The sequence below is a fragment of the Nomascus leucogenys genome, chromosome 13, assembly GCF_006542625.1.
Source record: "Nomascus leucogenys isolate Asia chromosome 13, Asia_NLE_v1, whole genome shotgun sequence".
Taxonomy (NCBI): domain Eukaryota; kingdom Metazoa; phylum Chordata; class Mammalia; order Primates; family Hylobatidae; genus Nomascus; species Nomascus leucogenys.
Window position 1 is genome coordinate 21,225,160 of NC_044393.1, and position 18,964 is coordinate 21,244,123.

An 18,964-nucleotide genomic window follows, 5' to 3' on the forward strand; every position below is an offset into this window, starting at 1 on the left:
TTGAGTCCACAGTCCATGCCCTTGTCCTTCATTGTTCCACTGGTCATGCAGGAGAAGGGAGGCAAGAAATGACCCTCGTAATGTTGGGCAAGTTATCTGGCCTCTCTTTGCCCTCATTCTTACCTCAAAAAAAGGAAATAGCTTTTCCAATCTTAGAAGAAAAAATACCTTTACATTAAAAAAATAAGCTGTCAGGATTAATTGGATAACAGCTGTCAAAGTCTTGTAGCTCCTTAGAGGATGGTAAAATAGGAGGAATAATTATTGTGCTATTTTCTTTGCAGACCCTAGTACATTTGGGGGAGTCAATAAGTGTCTAATTATATTCTTGGTAATTAGCAGTGATGGAAAGAAAATGGCTCAGGCTAGAGGAGCTTGTTGGAGTTGGGCAGAGGGAGAGTCTTCATGTTTAATGGCCAGTGGCCAAGACCTCCTGCCTCTGAGAGAGGTAGGCAGGGTGTGGCCCAGGGTAGGAGGTAGGTTAACAAGTTAGCACCTCTGTGGTAGCACCATTTGTTGATTCACCCAAGTTTATGGGCCCCTGCCCTATCAGGGCTGTAGAATTAGAGACCAGCTAGTCCAGTGGTTATCAAAATGCGGTCCACAGATCAGTTCCATCAGCATCTCTTAGAAACTTGTTAGAAGTGCAGATTCTTGGACTCCACCCCAAATCTACTGGGTATGGGACCCAGCACAGTTTAACAAGCTTTCCAAGTAATTCTGATGCACACTGCGATTTGGGAACTGCTGTTTCAGAGGGAAATGATACTGATTTTGGAGTCAGATACACCTCAATTTGAACGCTGGCACTACCACCCTTTGGCTGTGAGACTCTGGGCAGATCAGGGCACCTCTCTGAATATCAGGTTCTTTATATATAAACTGAAGGGTGAGAGGTTAGAGAGGTGGTCTATAAGGCACTTGCATTCTGTCTGCAGTTTCTTCTAGCCCCCCACAAGGCAGAAACTGTCTTGTTCCTTGGCTTTGAAACAGGCTATTTCATCTGCATGGAACATTCTTTCTGTTCCCTTTTCAAACCCTGTCTGACACCTACATAACTTAGACCTCAGCCTACAGTTTATTTGCTCCAGAAAGTTGTAGGTGTTTTCTTTTTATACTTCTTCCCCCAAATCAAGTCTGGGTTCTTGCCTTGTCGTAGAACTTTCCACATTCTTGTAATGGCTCTTTAGAAGCCTGTAATCTCTAAGAGGATAAAAACTCTTCCATGCTGACTGCTGTTCCCCTACTGTCAGACACATAGTAGGTGCACAAATAATACTTGTGGTTACAACAAATTTTATTAACTTGATGAAATGCTTGGCTGTGGTGGATTTCATAAGGAGACTGGTGGAGGGGTTAGCCTTCATGCGTGGAATGACCTTGGGGAAACTGAGGCGTACAGGTACCAGTAGAGTTAGGGATGCAATGGCAGAGAGAAGCCAGGGGAGAAAGCAAGCTCTAGTAGCTGAGGATTTGAGAGGCGGGTGCTGTGGAATTGGGGGCAATCTTTAGCAGACCTTCATGGGGCTCAGGGGTCCACCTGGTATCAGCATTAGATGGTGTGATACACTCACCTTCAATGCTTGCATCATGGGCTGCCAGTGAAGAGCAAAATAATGTGATGGCATCTGGGCAGCACACACGGTAAGAAGTCACTCCTAGTATCCCCCGGGAAGGCATTTTGCAAAGCTCAGAGTAACTCTTAGCTTCTGTTTATTATTTATTTATATATTTATCTTGGACAGGGTCATGGACCTCTTTGAGAAATAGATGGATGCTCTCCCCAGGAAGAAAAAAAGAGCACAAAGACACAAACATTCCCCACTGTCAACCTTGCCACTCACTGGGTATGTGAGGAGGTTGCTTTCAGACCCAGTCGTGGTAAGGGAGATAAAAGCCTCAGGTGAGGGGAAGGGTAGACTTAAATACTTGATGTCTCTCCGAGCCCTGGCATTTTAAAGCTTGACAATAATAGCGATGACCCAATTTAGTAATGTGAAGGCAAGACAGCACCATTTTAACAGGATTAGTCATCTCTTCTTTTTGCTGTCTTTTCTCCCCCCTTTGCATTTGTGTCTTTTCCCATTGCAAGTATACGAGGTAATAATCCAGTATTTTCTATGGAGCATGGCAAACATGCTATATATAAGACACAGTTGAACATTCTGTGAGTGTAATTGGAGCATAAATGTAACTAATCAAAATATTATCATGCCAACGGATGTGTGAAGAGTTTGGAGATTTTAAAATATCTATATTTTAGTTCCATGTCATTTCCATTTAGGGCTGCAGAAGCAAAGGACTCAGCCCAATGAATGTCAAGAACAATTTGGGGTCTGACAATGTTCCCAGCAGCCCTGTTGTTCTCTTTACTCTTAATATGGCAGCAGCTTGACAACTGACTTAATTTTTGTTCGTTCTTTCCATTCTTTACCCCTCTTCCTTTCTGAACCAGCTCCCCAGCGCAAGGCCAGCTACCTCCAGGGAGCTTATGATCACTCCTTGCCATCAAACACAACATGCCCTTCATGTGGCTTGCAGCCTAGCAGCTAAATGAGAATTAGAACTTTCTAGGTTTGAATCCTGGCTGGGCCACCAGCTGTGTGGCCTTGAAAAAGTCACTTAAGCTGTTTCTCAGTTTTCCCATCCGTAAAAGAAGAATGATAGTAGTCACTACCTCATAGGGTTTATATTAGAATTAAACAAATGAATCTAAGTAAAACATGATAGTATGTGTTGGCTGTTGTTATTGTTAAGAGGAGGAGTGACTGAGAAGATAAATAAATTCTCGTGAGAACACGAAAAGTACTACGTTCCTTCAGGAACAAGACCCAAGGAGAAAGTTCTTTCCTTCCCACCCCTTCTTCAGAGGGAGTCTAGGTAAAAAATCCAAGCCAGCCTGGGTTAGACCACTAACTAGTCAGGTAAAGTCACTGTAAAGTCTTGGAAACAGACTTCTGTAGCTGGAAGGAACTTAAAAACCTCTACCTGTATATATACCTGTTTTGCAGGTGAAGAAACAGACAGAATTCTTGCCTACAGGGCAGTGTGTGGTTAAAATGGGTGCATAGGAGGAGGTGAAGAGTCTGAAAGGAGAGTGGCATTATCTGACCTTCAGTTTCATCTGGACTTTGCCAAATGAATTGTTTATTTCCAACATCAAAGAGCAAATCGGACAAGACCTTATGTTTTACAGTTTATGTTGCTGAGTTGTCGTTCTGTTGTGTTTTGGGTTCCATTGTTTTTCCTACAATAACATTTAGTTTTGCTCCTGGGAGATTGAATTGAATTATTGGGGAAGGCAAGTTATGAAGTGATAAAGGGAGACGCAGGTCCCAGTATGCCCTGCAACATTGTCCCTGGGTCTGTTTTCATCACATGATCATTGGAAGGACCAAAAGAAGTACGCTGGGTAAAAAGTCTTTATTTCCACTTTTGCTTTTGTTTGGGAGGTCAGGAGGGATGCAAGCTTATGTAGAGGTTGCATGTAGTTTAGATGTTATTCTGCTTTGTCTCCATAATCTTTCACCTCTCCTCTCCCCCTGCTCAGTACCCCTTCCCTCACCTGCATTTCATGTCTCCTGTTTCTCTATCTGCCTCTTTCCCTTGTTCCCCTTCCTCCCTTCTTCCCTTCCATCCATCCTCTTCCCCCTTTTCCCTCCTTTCCCCTCCTTTCTTTGTCTTAGTTTCATTACTCTTTTGTTTTCTCCTTCTTTTCTTTCTTCTTCCCCTTCTCCATTCCTTCTTTCTCTTGTGTCTCTTCCTCTTCCTCTCTGCCTTCCTCTTTTTCTCAGAAAGTGTAAAAGAATGCGGGGGTGCTAGGGATTTGGTCTTTGAGGAAAAGACCCAAGTGCACACAAACTCCCTGCCTGACTCTGCTTGCATTAGGGTATCCAGCACGGGTTAGCAGAGCCTCTCCACCAGTGCACCTTCAAATCCAATCACTGGGGGTTAATACCATATTTAAACTACATTATCCACAGCTACATGGATTATTAGATAGTTGTTTCTTCAAAACTTGCCTTAACAAATTTGCATATGAAATGCTGAAACTCCAACTTACTGGTCTGAATGAATGATTACAGAAATGCTTATTACTTGTTCACGCAAAGTGACAAAATGTTCACAATATTCAATTCCTTTGAAGTTTCAGGATGTATCTTTTTTTGTTTTAAATAGGTATTATATATCCATTAAGCTCTAATTAACACCACCTCCCCATTTTCTGGTATATTAGAAAAGCAGCAGATTTCTTTTTTTTTGACACTTGATAATTAGATTGCTTTCATAGATAATATGAATAATAGATAAAATGAATGATATGTTTATTGGTATGGCTATTGGTTTATTGTTATATTTTCGATTGGCTTGATGATTACTAGTTTTCATGGTAATACCGGTAGCACTAGCTGCTTCTCTTAAACCTACATTTTCTTACTTGAAAGTGCATCGTGCCTTTTGATGTCTTTGTGCCACTTTCACTTTTATTATAACTAGATAGCTAAATTTCATCATTATGGACTTTTAAATTAGATCCTGTTTAAAATACTTATAATGGAAGTTTGCACTCTGAAATATAGGAACAACAATTCAGAAGTGGCTGTTTCCTGGACATTAGTGAAAGCCATGTAGGGAAAGTGATATTTAAGTAGTTTAATGAAGGACCATGGCTGAGCTGGGTGGCATGGATTTCAGGAAGGGTATCACCTGGGCAAAAGCCCAGCAGCAGGGACATGCGTAGGATGTTTGGTGTGTGTATTAGTTTCCTATTGCTGCTGTAACAAATTACCACAAATTTAGTGGCCAAAACCCCACACATTTTAATCTGGACGTCAGAAGTCCTAAGTGGGTCACACTGGGGTACATTCAAGGTATCAGGGCTGCATTCTTTTCTGGAGGTTCTAGGGTAGAGTTTGTTTTCTCACCTTTTCTAGTTTTTTCTGGCCACCTGCAGTTTTGGGTTCATAGCTCCTTCTTTCATCTCAAAGTAAGCAGCATAGCCTCCTCAGATAGCTCTCCAACTCTGATTCTGACTCTCCTGGCCCTCTTGTCCACTTAAAGGACCCTTGTGATTACATTGTGCTCAGCTGGAAAATCCAGAATAATCTCCCCATCTCACGCTTATCTGGTTAATAACCTTAATTCCATCTGAACCGTAATTCTCTTGCCATGAAAGGTAACATATTACAGGTTTCAAATATTAGGATATGGATATCTTTGGGAGGCCCTTGTTCTGTCTACCACAAAGTGGCCGAGGACGTGTGTGCGGGGGAGGGTAGGGGAGATAGTCTTCATATATGAGGCAGGACGGGTGGGGGTCAGGATGTGCAAGGCTCCAAATAGTCCCATGAAAGACCTTGGGCTTTATAGGAAGTGGGGAATTTCCTATAAAGGAGGACCTCAATGGAAGTTGAGGACATGTCATGGTTGGTTTTGTATCTCAGAAAGATGGTGCTGACTACTGTTTTATTGGATGGTGAGAGAATCAAGGACTAGACTGCTTAGGAAGTTGTTGCAAAATAAACAGTTTCTGACACAAATGCCATGGACCTGAATTGGGCCAGTGCCAAGGGAGTGGAAAGGAAGAAGATGGTCAGAGAAACAAAAGGAGGAGGCATCGCTGGACCTTGATGCCTTATCACTTGTAGGAGGTGGGGACGGGGCAGCAGATTTTACTCTACTTCTCAGTGGATTTCTTACTGTTTCCTTCTTCAGTCTATTAAGGTCTCCCTGCTACACTGAAACAAAACTTTAGGGGTATGGGAAAGATAGAAAAGAAGCTGTTTTTGAGGACCTACATGCAGCGATACTTATCTAGATGCTTTATAAATAGTAGTTGTATTAATCCTCATGGCCACAATACAAAATATGTTTTATAGTCGTTTTATAGAAGATGATACTTGAGAGTCAAAGAGTTAAGTGATTTGTTTAAGATCATCAGAGAGAAGAGATGTATCTTGGGTTCCAGTTTATCCCAGGGGCCCATTGTTAGAAGCTTCCTACGTTGTCCTTGCTCACCAGGGCTTGGGGCTCAACAAACAGTTGTTGAACTGCATGTCAAAGCTGAGGCTGGGAATGCCCAAGGTGTGTGCACATACTTCCCCTAAGTCATGTGACATGTAGAATGCCTAGGGCTTCTATGCTTCTATCCTTCCTGAAGGCAACATATGCTTTTTTCCCTCTAAAATAGCTATCTGGGAAACCACTTCTGTGGCTGTACAGCTCGAGCAAGGAAGGGCAGAGTTGTCTGTAGTAGAAACTGAAATCGGAGTCAGAAAATCTGAGTCTACATCTTCATTGTTGGTTGACCTTGGCCAAGTTACTTGTTCCCTATTGGAGTTTATAAAATGAGTAGGTTGGGTTAGTTAAGTTCCTGTGACTCACCTGGATGTAATTTGTTATGCTTTGATAAGTAATCCACAACTTCTAGACCAGTGCTATCCAACAGAAATTTCTGTGACAATGGATGTATTCTACTCCAGCACTGTCCAATATGGTATCCACCAGTCGTGTGTGTCTACTGGGCACTTGAAATGTGACTAGCGTCTCTAAGTAAATGATTTTTTTCTACTTAATTTTAATTATTTTAAATGGGCGTATGGTGTCATTAGCTACTGGTTAGGAGAGTGCATTTCTAGACCCTGTAGTCTCTGCTTTCTAAGAAGGAATAATTGGTTTGAGTATTTACCACTTTCTGGTTACGTGGCTTTAAGAAAATGACTTCACCTCTCTGTTCCTTCATATTCCTTGCTTTAAAACAGAGATAGCATGGCACCACCTCATTAGGATGCTAAACAATGCTTAGATCAATGCCTGGCACATAATAAGTTCTCAATAAACGTAAGGTTTTATAAACTGCATTGGGCTCACTGTTACCTGCTGTTGGCTATCTGTTATAAAATTAGCATTTATTAAGTACCGTTTTTACTTAATATTCACTGAAAACAAACAACTTTGATCTGTAGGTTTCATTATCCCATTTTATAGATGGAGACATTGAGGCCCAGGGAATTTTACTGACTTGCTCAAAGTCACACAACTAAGAAACTCCAGAAGCTGGAGTGAAACCCAGTTTCCTTGAGAGAAGATCCAGGACTCGTTTCATGTCACCGCAGCTGCTTGGCTTTTGGCAGCATTTGAGGCCCCACCAGCATCCATTCGCTTCAAGTAGGTTCTGGCACTGGGAGCTGGCGGGGCCACCTGTCTGCAGGGACCACGCTGAGCTCTTGGTGCCCAAGGCCCTCAGCTGCCAGTCGCCCGAGCACACTCATGTAATCTTAATGAACAATGTGCAAAGCCATTAAAAACTCAATTAGGACTTTCTTTTTACTGCCGACGTGAGGAAATGCAATCCTGAGGTGCTCATGTGTAAACACAATAGCTGCCATCTGCTATGGAGAAGTGTTTTGCCTCCAAAAAGGGGATCTGTGTTGCAGACACATCAATAACGAGGCGCTTATCAAGGCATTATTATGCACGAAGGGGAGAAATGCAAAATTTATTGCCAGCCAGAGAGTACTTCCTGGTTTAATTCCACAATTTTCAGTGCTATGTATAATAACTGTGAGGAAACTAATGCTGTTTTATGTTCCTTATCACGTTAGTAGTTTTTTTTTTTTTTTTTTTTTTTTTTTTTTTTTTTTTTTTTTTTTTTTTTTTTTTTTTTTAAGGGAGAAGGGAAAAGAATGTATTTACAGTCTTTCTCTTTCTTGTTTCTGACTGATCCTGGCGTAATGACCGGCTCATTTTTGATCTCCAGGAAACTGACAGCCCTGGGATGATATTAATTATGCCAACCTGTTGATCAAAGCGGGCTCCACAGAGCTGATGATATACAAGTGTTTTGATTCCTGAGCAATCTCTAGTGGAGGGCTTGAGTTCAACTCGCAGATAGGCTCCCTTCCTTTCTGGAGGGTGTGGTCAGACCTGTATAAGGTGGGCTACATGTGGAAGGGGCTAGAGATGGCCGCTGGATCCCACCCCCCCCCCCCAAGACTTTACAGTTGCATTGCTGGATGCTTCTGTGCCTTTGCCTGGGCTATTCTATTTCAAATGCCTCCCAAGTTACCACCAAGGCTTGCGGCTCTTAATGATATCCTTATGTAGACTGTCTTGCAACTTTGCTTAGTAGCTACTGTTTCACATCTTACTGCCTTGAATAAAGGGACTTGTAGCTGAATAATAGTTTATTCCCTCTTTACTTAAAATCCAAGATGAGTGCTCCTAATAGGTGAGTAGCCTTCTGTGTGGTTGTGCTCATTCAGGGAACCTGGCTTCTTTTAAGGTGCTCTGCCCTCTCCTAGGCTCTTGAGATCCAGGACATTCAGCTGGTAGATGGGAAAACAGAATGGGCCAATGATTCTCTCTGCTTTATGTACAAGCAGATCACCTGGGGATCTTGATAAAATGCAGATCCAGACTCAATAGGCCCGGGGGTGGATGTGAGATTCTTGTTTCTCACAAGCTCCCAGGTGACACTGGGGTGGCTGGTCCAAGGACCAGTCTTTGAGAGGCAAGATCATTTAGTATGGAGGTGTGGGGGTGAGAGGGAGGCAGCTTTTACCAACCAGGCCTGGAAAGTGGCACACATCATACTCATGCCCCATTATCTAGAACTCAGTTGCATGTCCCCACCAAATTCAGTACACTGAACTGAAATGTACCCCGCATGGTTTCTTTCATGAGTCTGCCCTCTCAGGCAGCTTTATCAATAAGCTATTGTCACAATAAAGCTGCATGACACACTGAAAAGAAACTCAGTGGCAAACAACAAACCAAATGCTAAAGGGAGGCTAGAAGACATAGTCTAGCTGTGTGCCCAGAACAACGTTACAGGGTTGTGCATGAAGCTACATGGAACAGGGCAATCTCTACCTCCTCAGCGAGCCTGCCCTGCTACCGAAGCTAAGATGGAAAGAAGTGGGAACATGAACTGGTGGAATGAAAACCTTCCCAACTCTCTCTATAGTGGATTCTAAGGAGCCAAGGGTACATGTGCCCATGGTGTGAATTGGCAGGAGGACAGGAGCTGAAATGTGCATGCGGGTGTCATGGGATTCAGAGAGGAGAGAGACACTTTGCTTCTCAGGCTGCTGCCTCTGCTGGGAGATGTGCTACTCCTCAGTGGTAGAGGCAGTCACAAACCCTTTGTGGGGCTTGTGAGTTGCTACTTACCTGTCTAAGGAAACGTTTTGGAACCCTGTGGCATGTAGGCCAGTGGACAGATATGGGCATGGATGCAGGCTCGGTCTCATCTCTAAGCCTCAATTTCTGCCCCTATAATTGCTCCTTTTTAGCTGCCCCATTGCGAGTTTATGATAATGCGATAACTTCCCTGACATAGAGACATCTCTCCACTTACCTTGTATTACTGCAACGCCATAAAACTGGGACACTTCACTCACTTAGAAACACTGGGCAAAGACACCCGCACCTTTGTTCCACTTCCAGTGGCTCCTTCCCCAGGCAGTGCTACATTTTCTGAAATCATGACTTTTGCGGCAATATGGATGGAACTAGAGACAATAATCTTAAGTGAAGTAACTCCAAAACAGAAAATCAATACTGCATGTTCTCACTTATAAGTGGTAGCTAAATAATGCGTACACATCGACGCAGAGTGTGAAATGATATACATTGGAGGGTTGGAAGGGTTGGAGGGTGGGAGGAGGGTGAGAGATGAGAAATGACTTAATGGATACAATATACATCATTTGGTTGCTAGTCAAACTAAAAGCCCGGACTTCACGACTATGCAACATATCCATGTAACACAACTGCACTTGTATCCCTTATATTTACACAAAATTTTTTCTCATTGGTAGGATGGCAAAAACCTGATAGCCACTGGTTCAGGTTTCTCTGTGCTTTTCACCTGGCTACTTTTTGGTACAAGCCCACCCAACTATCCTAAGTGGTCATCCCAGTAAGACAACTGTGGCCCTAGGGATCTGGGCAGAGTTGGAAGGTGGGTCCATGGCCATCCCCCTGCTCTGCATGGTGGTTCAAGGGAAACAGGCAGAAAGTCTAATTTGGCCTTAAGTCCAAGTTACTTTGTGAATAATAATGTGGAGGTTTTGAACTCCTCTCTCTCTGTCTCTCCCTTTCTATCTCTCTCATGTCTGTTTTGAAATTCACTCAGAACCCGAAGGAGACAGGGTTTGATTGATACCTTCTAGAATCCCAAGAAGTTATGGGTTTCCCAACATGTATCAACTGGGAGCTGTTAGTTGTTTTGGTTTTAGGATGAAAGAATGAGGTGACTTTTAGCTATTGAAGTAGCTCAACTTGGCTGAGGATAAGTGGTCTTAAGGTTTCTTTCTGAATTGAAGATTTTAGTGGTTTTCTAGGTGGAAACATTCCTTCTAAAATCACCTGAGTTTATCTGCTCTGTTTCATGATGCAGTTTATTTCATAGAATCATAAGACTCTTAAGTCACAGAGTTCAGCCCTCCCAGTTGCTTCTGAAATTTCCTTAACCATATCTTTAATTTGTCCAGGCTCTGTTTTGCCACCTGCATTGATGGGGCCTCACTTTGTCTCTGACCAGTCCATTCTATTTTGCACCAACTTCACTTGTTAGAAAGTTCTTTGTACACTGAACTGAAATGTACCCCCTCGTGGTTTCTTTCATGAGTCTGCCCTCTCAGGCGGCTTTATCAATAAGCTATTGTCACAATAAAGCTGCATGGCACACTGAAAAGAAACTCAGTGGCAAACAACAATAAGCGTTTATTCTAGCTCTCATGGAACTGTGCATTGATTGTAGATTGGCTGATCTAGGTTGGGCTTTTGGGCCATGTGGCTGTGATTCCAGCTGCAGGGGTGGCATGGCTTGGTTCCTCACGATCAGTTCAAGTCAGATATCCTCCATGTGTGTATTCTTGATCCCAAGCTGAAAGGGGCAGCAGCTACTGGGGGCACATCCTTCTTATGAAAGGTAGCAATAGTGCAAGATGGCAAGCCCAGGAAGGCAAGCACATTTTAACCTTTGCTTGAATCATTCTGTTAGCATCCTGTTGACCAAAACAAGTCATATGATGGAGCCCAAAGTCAAGGGATGGGCACATACCCTCTGTTTCTGCTGGAAGGAACTGCAAAGCCAATGGCAAGGGACATGGATCCAGGGAGGGATAAAGAATTGGAAACAACCATTTAATTTGTCAAAGCAACTCCAAAGAGGCTCACTTCATCTCTACAAGGCAACTTTTTGAATGCTTGGAGATGTTTTCCGCAAACAGTAATAGTAGCTATGTTTTCTGCAAATAGCAATAGTAGCACCTTGTAGAAATACTTCATACATGTTACCATCTCTTAATTCTTAAAACCACCTTATTGAATAGATTTTTTATACCCAATTACAGAAGAGGATACTCAGGCTCAGAGAGATGTGGCTTTTGCAGGGTTACCCAGACCCTCCTAGAGTGACTTGATCTCTGGCCGCTCCTCTGGCCACCAGATTTATGGGTGTGACTGATTTTCAGAAGGATTTTCTTACTTTCTCTTTGTCTCTACTTCCCTCTTGCTTTGTGGGTCTCTAGGATCTTTCATGATGGTGAACAGCTCTGGGAGAGCCTCTGGCCAGAAGGCCCACCTTCTCCTGCCGACCCTGAAGGAGAATGACACCCACTGCATCGACTTCCATTACTACTTCTCCAGCCGTGACAGGTCCAGCCCAGGGGCCTTGAACGTCTACGTGAAGGTGAATGGTGGCCCCCAAGGGAACCCTGTCTGGAATGTGTCCGGGGTCGTCACTGAGGGCTGGGTGAAGGCGGAGCTCGCCATCAGCACTTTCTGGCCACATTTCTATCAGGTATGGCATTTTACCATGGTTTTATTTTTGAAAATTAGTAATAAATCTATACACCTTTACTCTCCCTGCAGGTGCTAGGTCTAGAAAGGACTTCATTTATTCACTCATGTTTACTGGGCTTCTCCTCCTAGCCAAGCTCTGCAGAGGTGACCCAACACAGCCCCTGTCCTACTTGAATTCATCGTTTGTAGGAAAAGACTGATATGTAAATAAAATGACAATGTACCAGGATACATGTGGCTCCTGAAGATACTGGAGGAACATAGGCATTGATTCATTTTTATAAAGTCAGTGCTTATGACATGATGAGGGAGGTACTAGTACTATCCTGTTTTATGGATGAAAAGATTGAGGTTCGGAGAGATGAAATAACTAGTCAAAGATCACCCTCTGGGGAATGGGGTGTTTCCTGGGGAAGGCAATTAGGATGGTTTGTAAGAGGAGATGACATCTAAGATGAATCTTGAAGAATGAATACAAATTTATTTTAAAAGGGAGGGAGGGAAAGGCGTTTGAGTTGTCACGGACAGTGTGTACCATGAGCTAGAGGGGTGGATGATAGATGATGGCAGAGTTTGGAAAGTCTAAGTTGTTTAAGGTACATTGCAAAGGAGACAGACAGAGAGATCAGCCTGCAGGGACAAGCAGATCTTGGGGGTCTTTGAATGTCAGGCTAACGGATGGAACGTAGTTTAAAGCAGTGCTTCTCATACTGTCCATAGTGAAGGGACACTTCCTCCCGCCTCATTGTGGAGCAATACTCTTATAAACCATGGTAAAAAAAAAAAAAAATCATGGCAATGACAGATTGCCGCAACAGTTCCTAAACCTCTCTCTCTTTCCTTCCTTATCTCCTTGTGAACTGATGCACACAGTGCACAGATTGGCACCAATCCATAAATCATGCTTAGAGGAACATTTCTCCACATTGTCTTGGCTTGGGGCCGTTGAAAGTTTTTTTTTTTTTTTTTTTAACAATGTTATTAAGGTAAAATGTACATATCACAGAATCTACCTATTTTAAGTGTGCAATCCCATGACTTTAGAAAACCTATTGAATTGTGCAACCATCATCATAAACCAGTCCAGAACATGTTCATTATCCCAGTAAGATACCCTGTGCTCCTTTGCAGTTAATCCCCACTTGCTCTGTTGAAAGGTTTTAGGTTAGAGACTGAGGCAGTCAGATCTGCATTTTGGAGAAATTTCTCTAGCATCTGAAGTGGAAGATGAACCAGTGGCTGGGGGCTTCTTAGACATCCTCCAAGTTAATATCCATGGTACAGTTCTTCCAGATTTCAGTGTTAGGAATACATGTATCTATTGAGATTGCTTGTTGGGTTTGCCTTAATGAGACAATTCAAGCTTTATTTCCCTTTTGCCTTGGTAATGAGAAATCAGAATTTGATACTCAATTACCCTCAATATTTAGACTGGATTTTTGCCATAAATATTTCAATTTTATCCTCAATGGCTTGTGATTTCCTTTTAGAATAATTTTATTTTTCTTCATGATGCATCTCCTGAAATTTCTTTCAGAAATAGGGGAGAGGTAGTGATGATGATGGTAATGGGTGATGGTGATACCTACCGTTCATTGGGTGTTTATCATGTTCCAGGCACAGTACAAAATGTTTCACATACATTACCTTGTTTAATCTTCACAACAATCCTTTGAGGCAGGTACTACTATACCCATTTTATAGGTGATGAAACGAAGGCTCAGAAATGGTAAGTGATAACTTACCATTTGAACGGAGGTAGTGCCTTGTTTTTTACCCGTTCTGTTTGATTTCACTGTCTAAACTAGTATAATCCAGTATAAATATAATGGGAACCACACGTGTCATTTATAAATGTTTAGTAGCCACATTAAAAAGTAGAAGGAAATCAGTGAAATTAATTTTAGTAATATATTTTACTTAAACCAATGTATCCAAAATACTGTCACTTGGACATGTAATCAATCTAAACAATTATTAGTGAGATGTTTTCTGTTCTCTCCCTGTCAATCTTTATAATTCAGTCTCCATTTTACACTTACAGTAAGTCTCAATTTAAATGTTTTATTTTCATTAGTAATAATGATCTGTATTTGGACTCATAAAATGTATAGCTGAAGAAGTGGATACATATACACAAGTTGTTCCAAACATTCTTAAGTGAATTGGGTATCAGTTTTTAAATTAAAATGTAAGGTAACTGAAGTTAAGTAAAATGAGAAGTTCAGTTTCCCAGTCTCATTAGCTACGCTTCAGTAGCTGGTGGTTGTCAAATTAGTATAGATCATAATTCTTAACCACTTGGCTCCACAATTTCCCATAGTAGAGTTCTTGAAAGGCTTAGCCATGCCTGGAGCTTGTGGATAGGGAGATGAAGGGGGTGACTCCAAGGCTGGGCTCTCAGAAGGGACCTGGCCTTTATGAGATGCTGGTTCTGCTCATTCTCATCCTCCATTGCTGGAGAATCCTGCAGCTGTCTCTTGTAATGCCTTGGTCTGTGTTGAGGGTTTTCTTAAGGTTTTTATTTTGGGCTTCTTTGTTAGGAGACTTAAAGGAGTAAATAATGAGACATAATGGCAGTGGCTGTCGAACAGCACAGGTGACTGCAGCAACCCTGGGGATATGCAAGCAGCCTGGGAGATGGACCCAAGTAGCTTGTTTGGGACCACATTTCCTTTGCTTCTCCCCCAACCTCATCTCCTTGGCCTGCGCATGGGTGGCCAAGAGCCAGAGTCAGGAAGTAAGGAAAGTTAGGAAGAGAGCAGAAATAAAAGAGGAAGTAAGAAAGAGAAGAAAAGAGAAAAAAAGAGTAAATTCTTGGAAGAACTTGTCACACCATCATTCAGCCACTCGCTCCCTATTCTCATCTGCTTGTCAGTCATTTTGCATCCTGCGTGAGCCAGGCCAGTTCAGGTATTGGTAACGCAGAGGTGAGTGGGACAGAGCTGGCCTTGGGGTGGTCAGGGTGGACTGTTGTCATTTAGTGTGAGGTTAAGCCCCTATTCCCTTCTTTACAACAGCAGGAACTTATGAATGAAAGTGGCTAAAAGGAGAGTCCCTTGTTTTTAATGTGTGTCACTAACAATGTGACGTGTTTTATCCTAGATGTTTTGAGAAAATTATGTATCTTTGGCCTCATTACTTTGGTGTCTTTTCCTTTTGTGTAATATGTTTTAGTACAAACCTTTTTCTGAAACTGATGGTGTCAGATATGTGTCAGAATTCACAATGTTTGGAATTTAGTAATATATTAGTAATATATTGGTATATCTTCTGTATTTTATAGCAACCCTGGTAGGGTCTGAGGCAGTACCCTGTAATCAAATCTGATATTTCTACAACAAAACTTACACATATTCACAAGAAATGGGATAAATAAAGACTGTAAGTAGTATCAGGGCAATTTGGCTGTGTTCAGGTTTTGCCACCAAATTGCTTTGTGTAATACTAAGGTGAAGAACCTTGTTTTCAGGGCTTTTGGGGTTTCAGAATTGCTTTAAGCATATAGCCCTATATTCTCTACCTGCACAGTTGCATGAACAAGAGGATCAGATTTTGCTTGTACATACTGGGAAGAATACCCAGTGTATGACTTGTAGAGTGTGCTCTGTGGAACATGTGTTCCCCGAGATTCTCTGTAGTGAAGGCTGATGTGGTGGAGGTCACAGCATTTTGAAAAAGCTGTATGATGTATTCGGTTCTAGGAGACTCACAATTACCCACGTGGGAGTTCTGAGGAGTCATAAAGAAATCAATTTATTGGTGTTTAACTTACTGTCTTTCCTCTAAGTTTGATCTTGGCCTCTCTTTTTGTTGGATGACCACCTGACTATAGAGATAGTATTCTGCAGACTGGTGGCCCTACATCTCAGTTTGCTGGGACAACCCTGGTTTATTCTCATTATCCTGGTGAAATTAAGAGCATTCATTTCATAGTGTGCCCCAGTTTCAGTGATAAATTATATAGTCTTCCTATCCATAGACATTTACAGAATGCATACTGGCACATGTGGCTTAGGTTTATCCTCATTTTGTAGATAAGGCAAACATTTTCTGTTAAGGGCCAGAAAGAAAATGTTTCAGTCTTTGCAAGCCATACAGTGTCTGTTGCAATTACTCAATTCTGCCATTGTACCATGAAAGCAGTCATACATAATATGTAAATGAATGGACCCAGCTGTGTTCCAACAAAACTTTATGTGCAAAAACAGGTGGTGGGCTGGATTTGGCTTCCAGGCCATAGCTGAACCCCAACGTACATGATAAAGCTGATGTCCAGAGTTGCATAGTGAAGTCCAAGAGCACATAGCAGATTACTGGCAAAGCTGAGAGCAGATCCGAGATACCCTACTCCCTAGACTGTCACCACTGTATCATTGACTATAGACATCAAGTATCTCTAAAAGCTTATGGGCACAGTTGAGCCTTTAAGGTTCCAATTAGAAACCCCATATATAGGACCAGATGCAAATGGGTACAGGATGGGGCCACAGGTTGAAGTACAATGAACAAGAAAATGGACTCAGTACAGGGACAGTCACACCATTTGCCATGCTTTTGGATGAGGCATGGGGGAAAAGGACATTTCTGGAGTACCCCGTATGTTCACAACCTATGAGAGGCATGAGATCTGTGCAGTAGCTCCCTCTGTTAGGTGGCAACATGTCCTATCTTCCAGTGTAGGAAGCACTACTGGTAAATTCAAGTCCCCATGATCCCTCCTAGGTCCTCTGGCTCCAAGCTCTGCTTTGCCATTAGGGAAAATAGCTTGTGCTTTCTGAGAATCTTCTTCCTAGCTGTGTAATGTTAGCTGTATTCTGTCATCATTCAGAATCACAGTTCACTCATCTGTAGAATGGAGAGGATATTAGGTATGATAGACACTTCTGCAGATGAAATTAGACAACATATATGTATCATCATGTCAGGTGTATTAGTCTGTTCTCACACTGCTATAAAGAACTGCCCAAGACTGGGTAATTTATAAAGAAAAGAGGTTTAATTGACTCACAGTTCCACAGGGCTGGGGAGGCCTCAGGAAACTTACAATCGTGGCAGAAAGGGAAGCAGGCGCATCTTACATGGTGGCAGGCGAGAGAGAGCCTGTGAAGGAGGAACTGTCAAACACTTATAAAACCATCAGATCTTGTGATAACTCACTCAGTATCACAAGAACAGCATGGGGAAAACCACCCCCATGATCCAATCACCTCCCACCACTTTCCTCTCTCAACATGTAGGGATTATGGGGATTACAATTCAAGATGTGATTTGGGTGAGGACACAGAGCCAAACCATGCCATCAGGCTTGCAGTGGGCCTCAGTGGAAGGAAGGGAGGAAGGGAGGAAGGGAGGGAGGGAAAAAGAAAAAGAGGGAAAAAGAGACAAAGGGGAAGGAGGAAGGAAGCCTTTTTAAAAGAAATAGCCAGTGTTGTTTAGCCTGTACACAGTAACCTCCATGCCCTCCCTTGGATAAGTAGCCTCATCTGGGAGAATTTTCTGATTTGCACCTTGTTGGCTACTACAGCCTCATTGCATTTCCTTGGCTGACAGCAGCAGTTTGGAGAGATATGTTATACACACACAGTCATTAATGGTTACTCACTTGGCCACAAGCGCTACAGAGTGTCCACATAGGGACAAGCACCCACAAGACTCTCAGATTCAAAACACACTCGCACATGTACACAGGTACAGTGGCAAGAAAAGGGGGCCTATCAGAAAATCCAATGACGCTAGCAAAATGGGTTTTAAAATTCACCAGACCTGGAGCTCTGGTCCTGTACATATGATTCTATGGGCTAAATACAAATTACTGGGCTTTGGACCTGATGGTTTATGTATTAATTTATTAAAGTCATATTTTATAGTTCTAAAATTGACTTTTAGCTCTGTAATAAACACTGAAATTTCCTCTTTCTCATTAGTGAGCTTTCTGGCACCAGACTTTTGGCAAGGCCTGGGGTGAGAACCTGCCTCTGCCAGCCATCTCCCGACATGTGCCTTTTCTTGGGAAAGCAGGGGCTTGTTTATTTACTTTTAATTGACAAATATTAATTGTGTGTATTTATAGGGTATAGTGTGATATTTTGATCTATGTATGTGTTATAGAAAGACTTAATCAAACTAATGAACATAATCATCACCTCACCAACTTAACTTTTTTTGTGTAGTGAGAACATTAAAAAAATATGTTCTTTCAGCAATTTTGAAATGCACAATATATTATTATTAAATGTGGTCACCACTCAGTGCTGAATGGCTGCTAAGTCACGTGTACTTCAGATCACAGCAACTTTCTAGGTGATATTAATTTGATTTCATATTTTCTAATGATTCTGAACTTTTCTGTTTCAGGATTAAAAAAAAAATAAAAGAACTTCTGTTAACTTTGCAATCACCTGCTTGCCCTAGTCTCCATCACCTGCCTAGGGAAAATTATCTTTTATTCGATAGTTATAATCGCTATATAGGCCCCTGAAATTAAGGACTCACCCAGCTTTGGTTCAACTGGACTTGAAACTCAGTCCCTTTCCCAGGAAATCCCTGCAATCTGGCACTCTGTAGGTTTAGTAACTTCACTCACAATGGAATAGAGTTTATCACAGTGAGGGGCCCACTCTATCACCCTTGTAATTCTATTCCATCTGCTTCCTTATCCATCCCACTTCTCTCCACTAAGCATCAAATCCTCCTCCTTGTCTTATGCAGGTCTCCTTGGGCTGATAGGGTAAAAAAATGTCTGTCTTAATTTTACCCTAAGCAATCTCTCCCCATGAAAACATGTATATTTATCTTCCAAGAGGAATTCTGATGTGCCAACATTTTTCTCTTCTTCTGAAAATGTTTGCAGCCCGTTGAAATTTTTGCCATGCAGATTTCCTGCTCGAGAACTGCAAAAGATGAGGTTAAAACATCAGGTCTCTTAAACCATGGCCTGACATGTCCACACCCTCCTCCAAGTATGAACAAAAACCACTTTTTTGGAGGGGTTGAGCATGACTCATCTCAGAGCCTCTTGTGGGGAATTGCTTCCTGGCTTTGCACAAGTCCTCATGCACAGGGAGAGATTTTCACCTTTCCATGCAAGCCTCATCTCTTCAACACCTGCACCAGGAGGTCTCTAATGAGGCCCATAGGCTGGAGCATG

The 18,964-nt window shown here is 42.2% G+C and overlaps 1 protein-coding gene across 4 annotated transcripts in view; it reads left to right on the forward strand.

Annotated features, from left to right (window-relative positions):
- The window catches only part of PTPRT (protein tyrosine phosphatase receptor type T), a 1,129,549-nt gene that overhangs the window by 394,714 nt on the left and 715,871 nt on the right, over positions 1–18,964 (forward strand). For all 4 annotated transcript variants that reach the window (XM_030825446.1, XM_030825445.1, XM_030825447.1 and 1 more), the window contains exon 3: positions 11,541–11,812. In XM_030825446.1, coding sequence (XP_030681306.1) covers positions 11,541–11,812 — 272 coding nt within the window. The remainder of the gene's footprint in view (positions 1–11,540; positions 11,813–18,964) is intronic.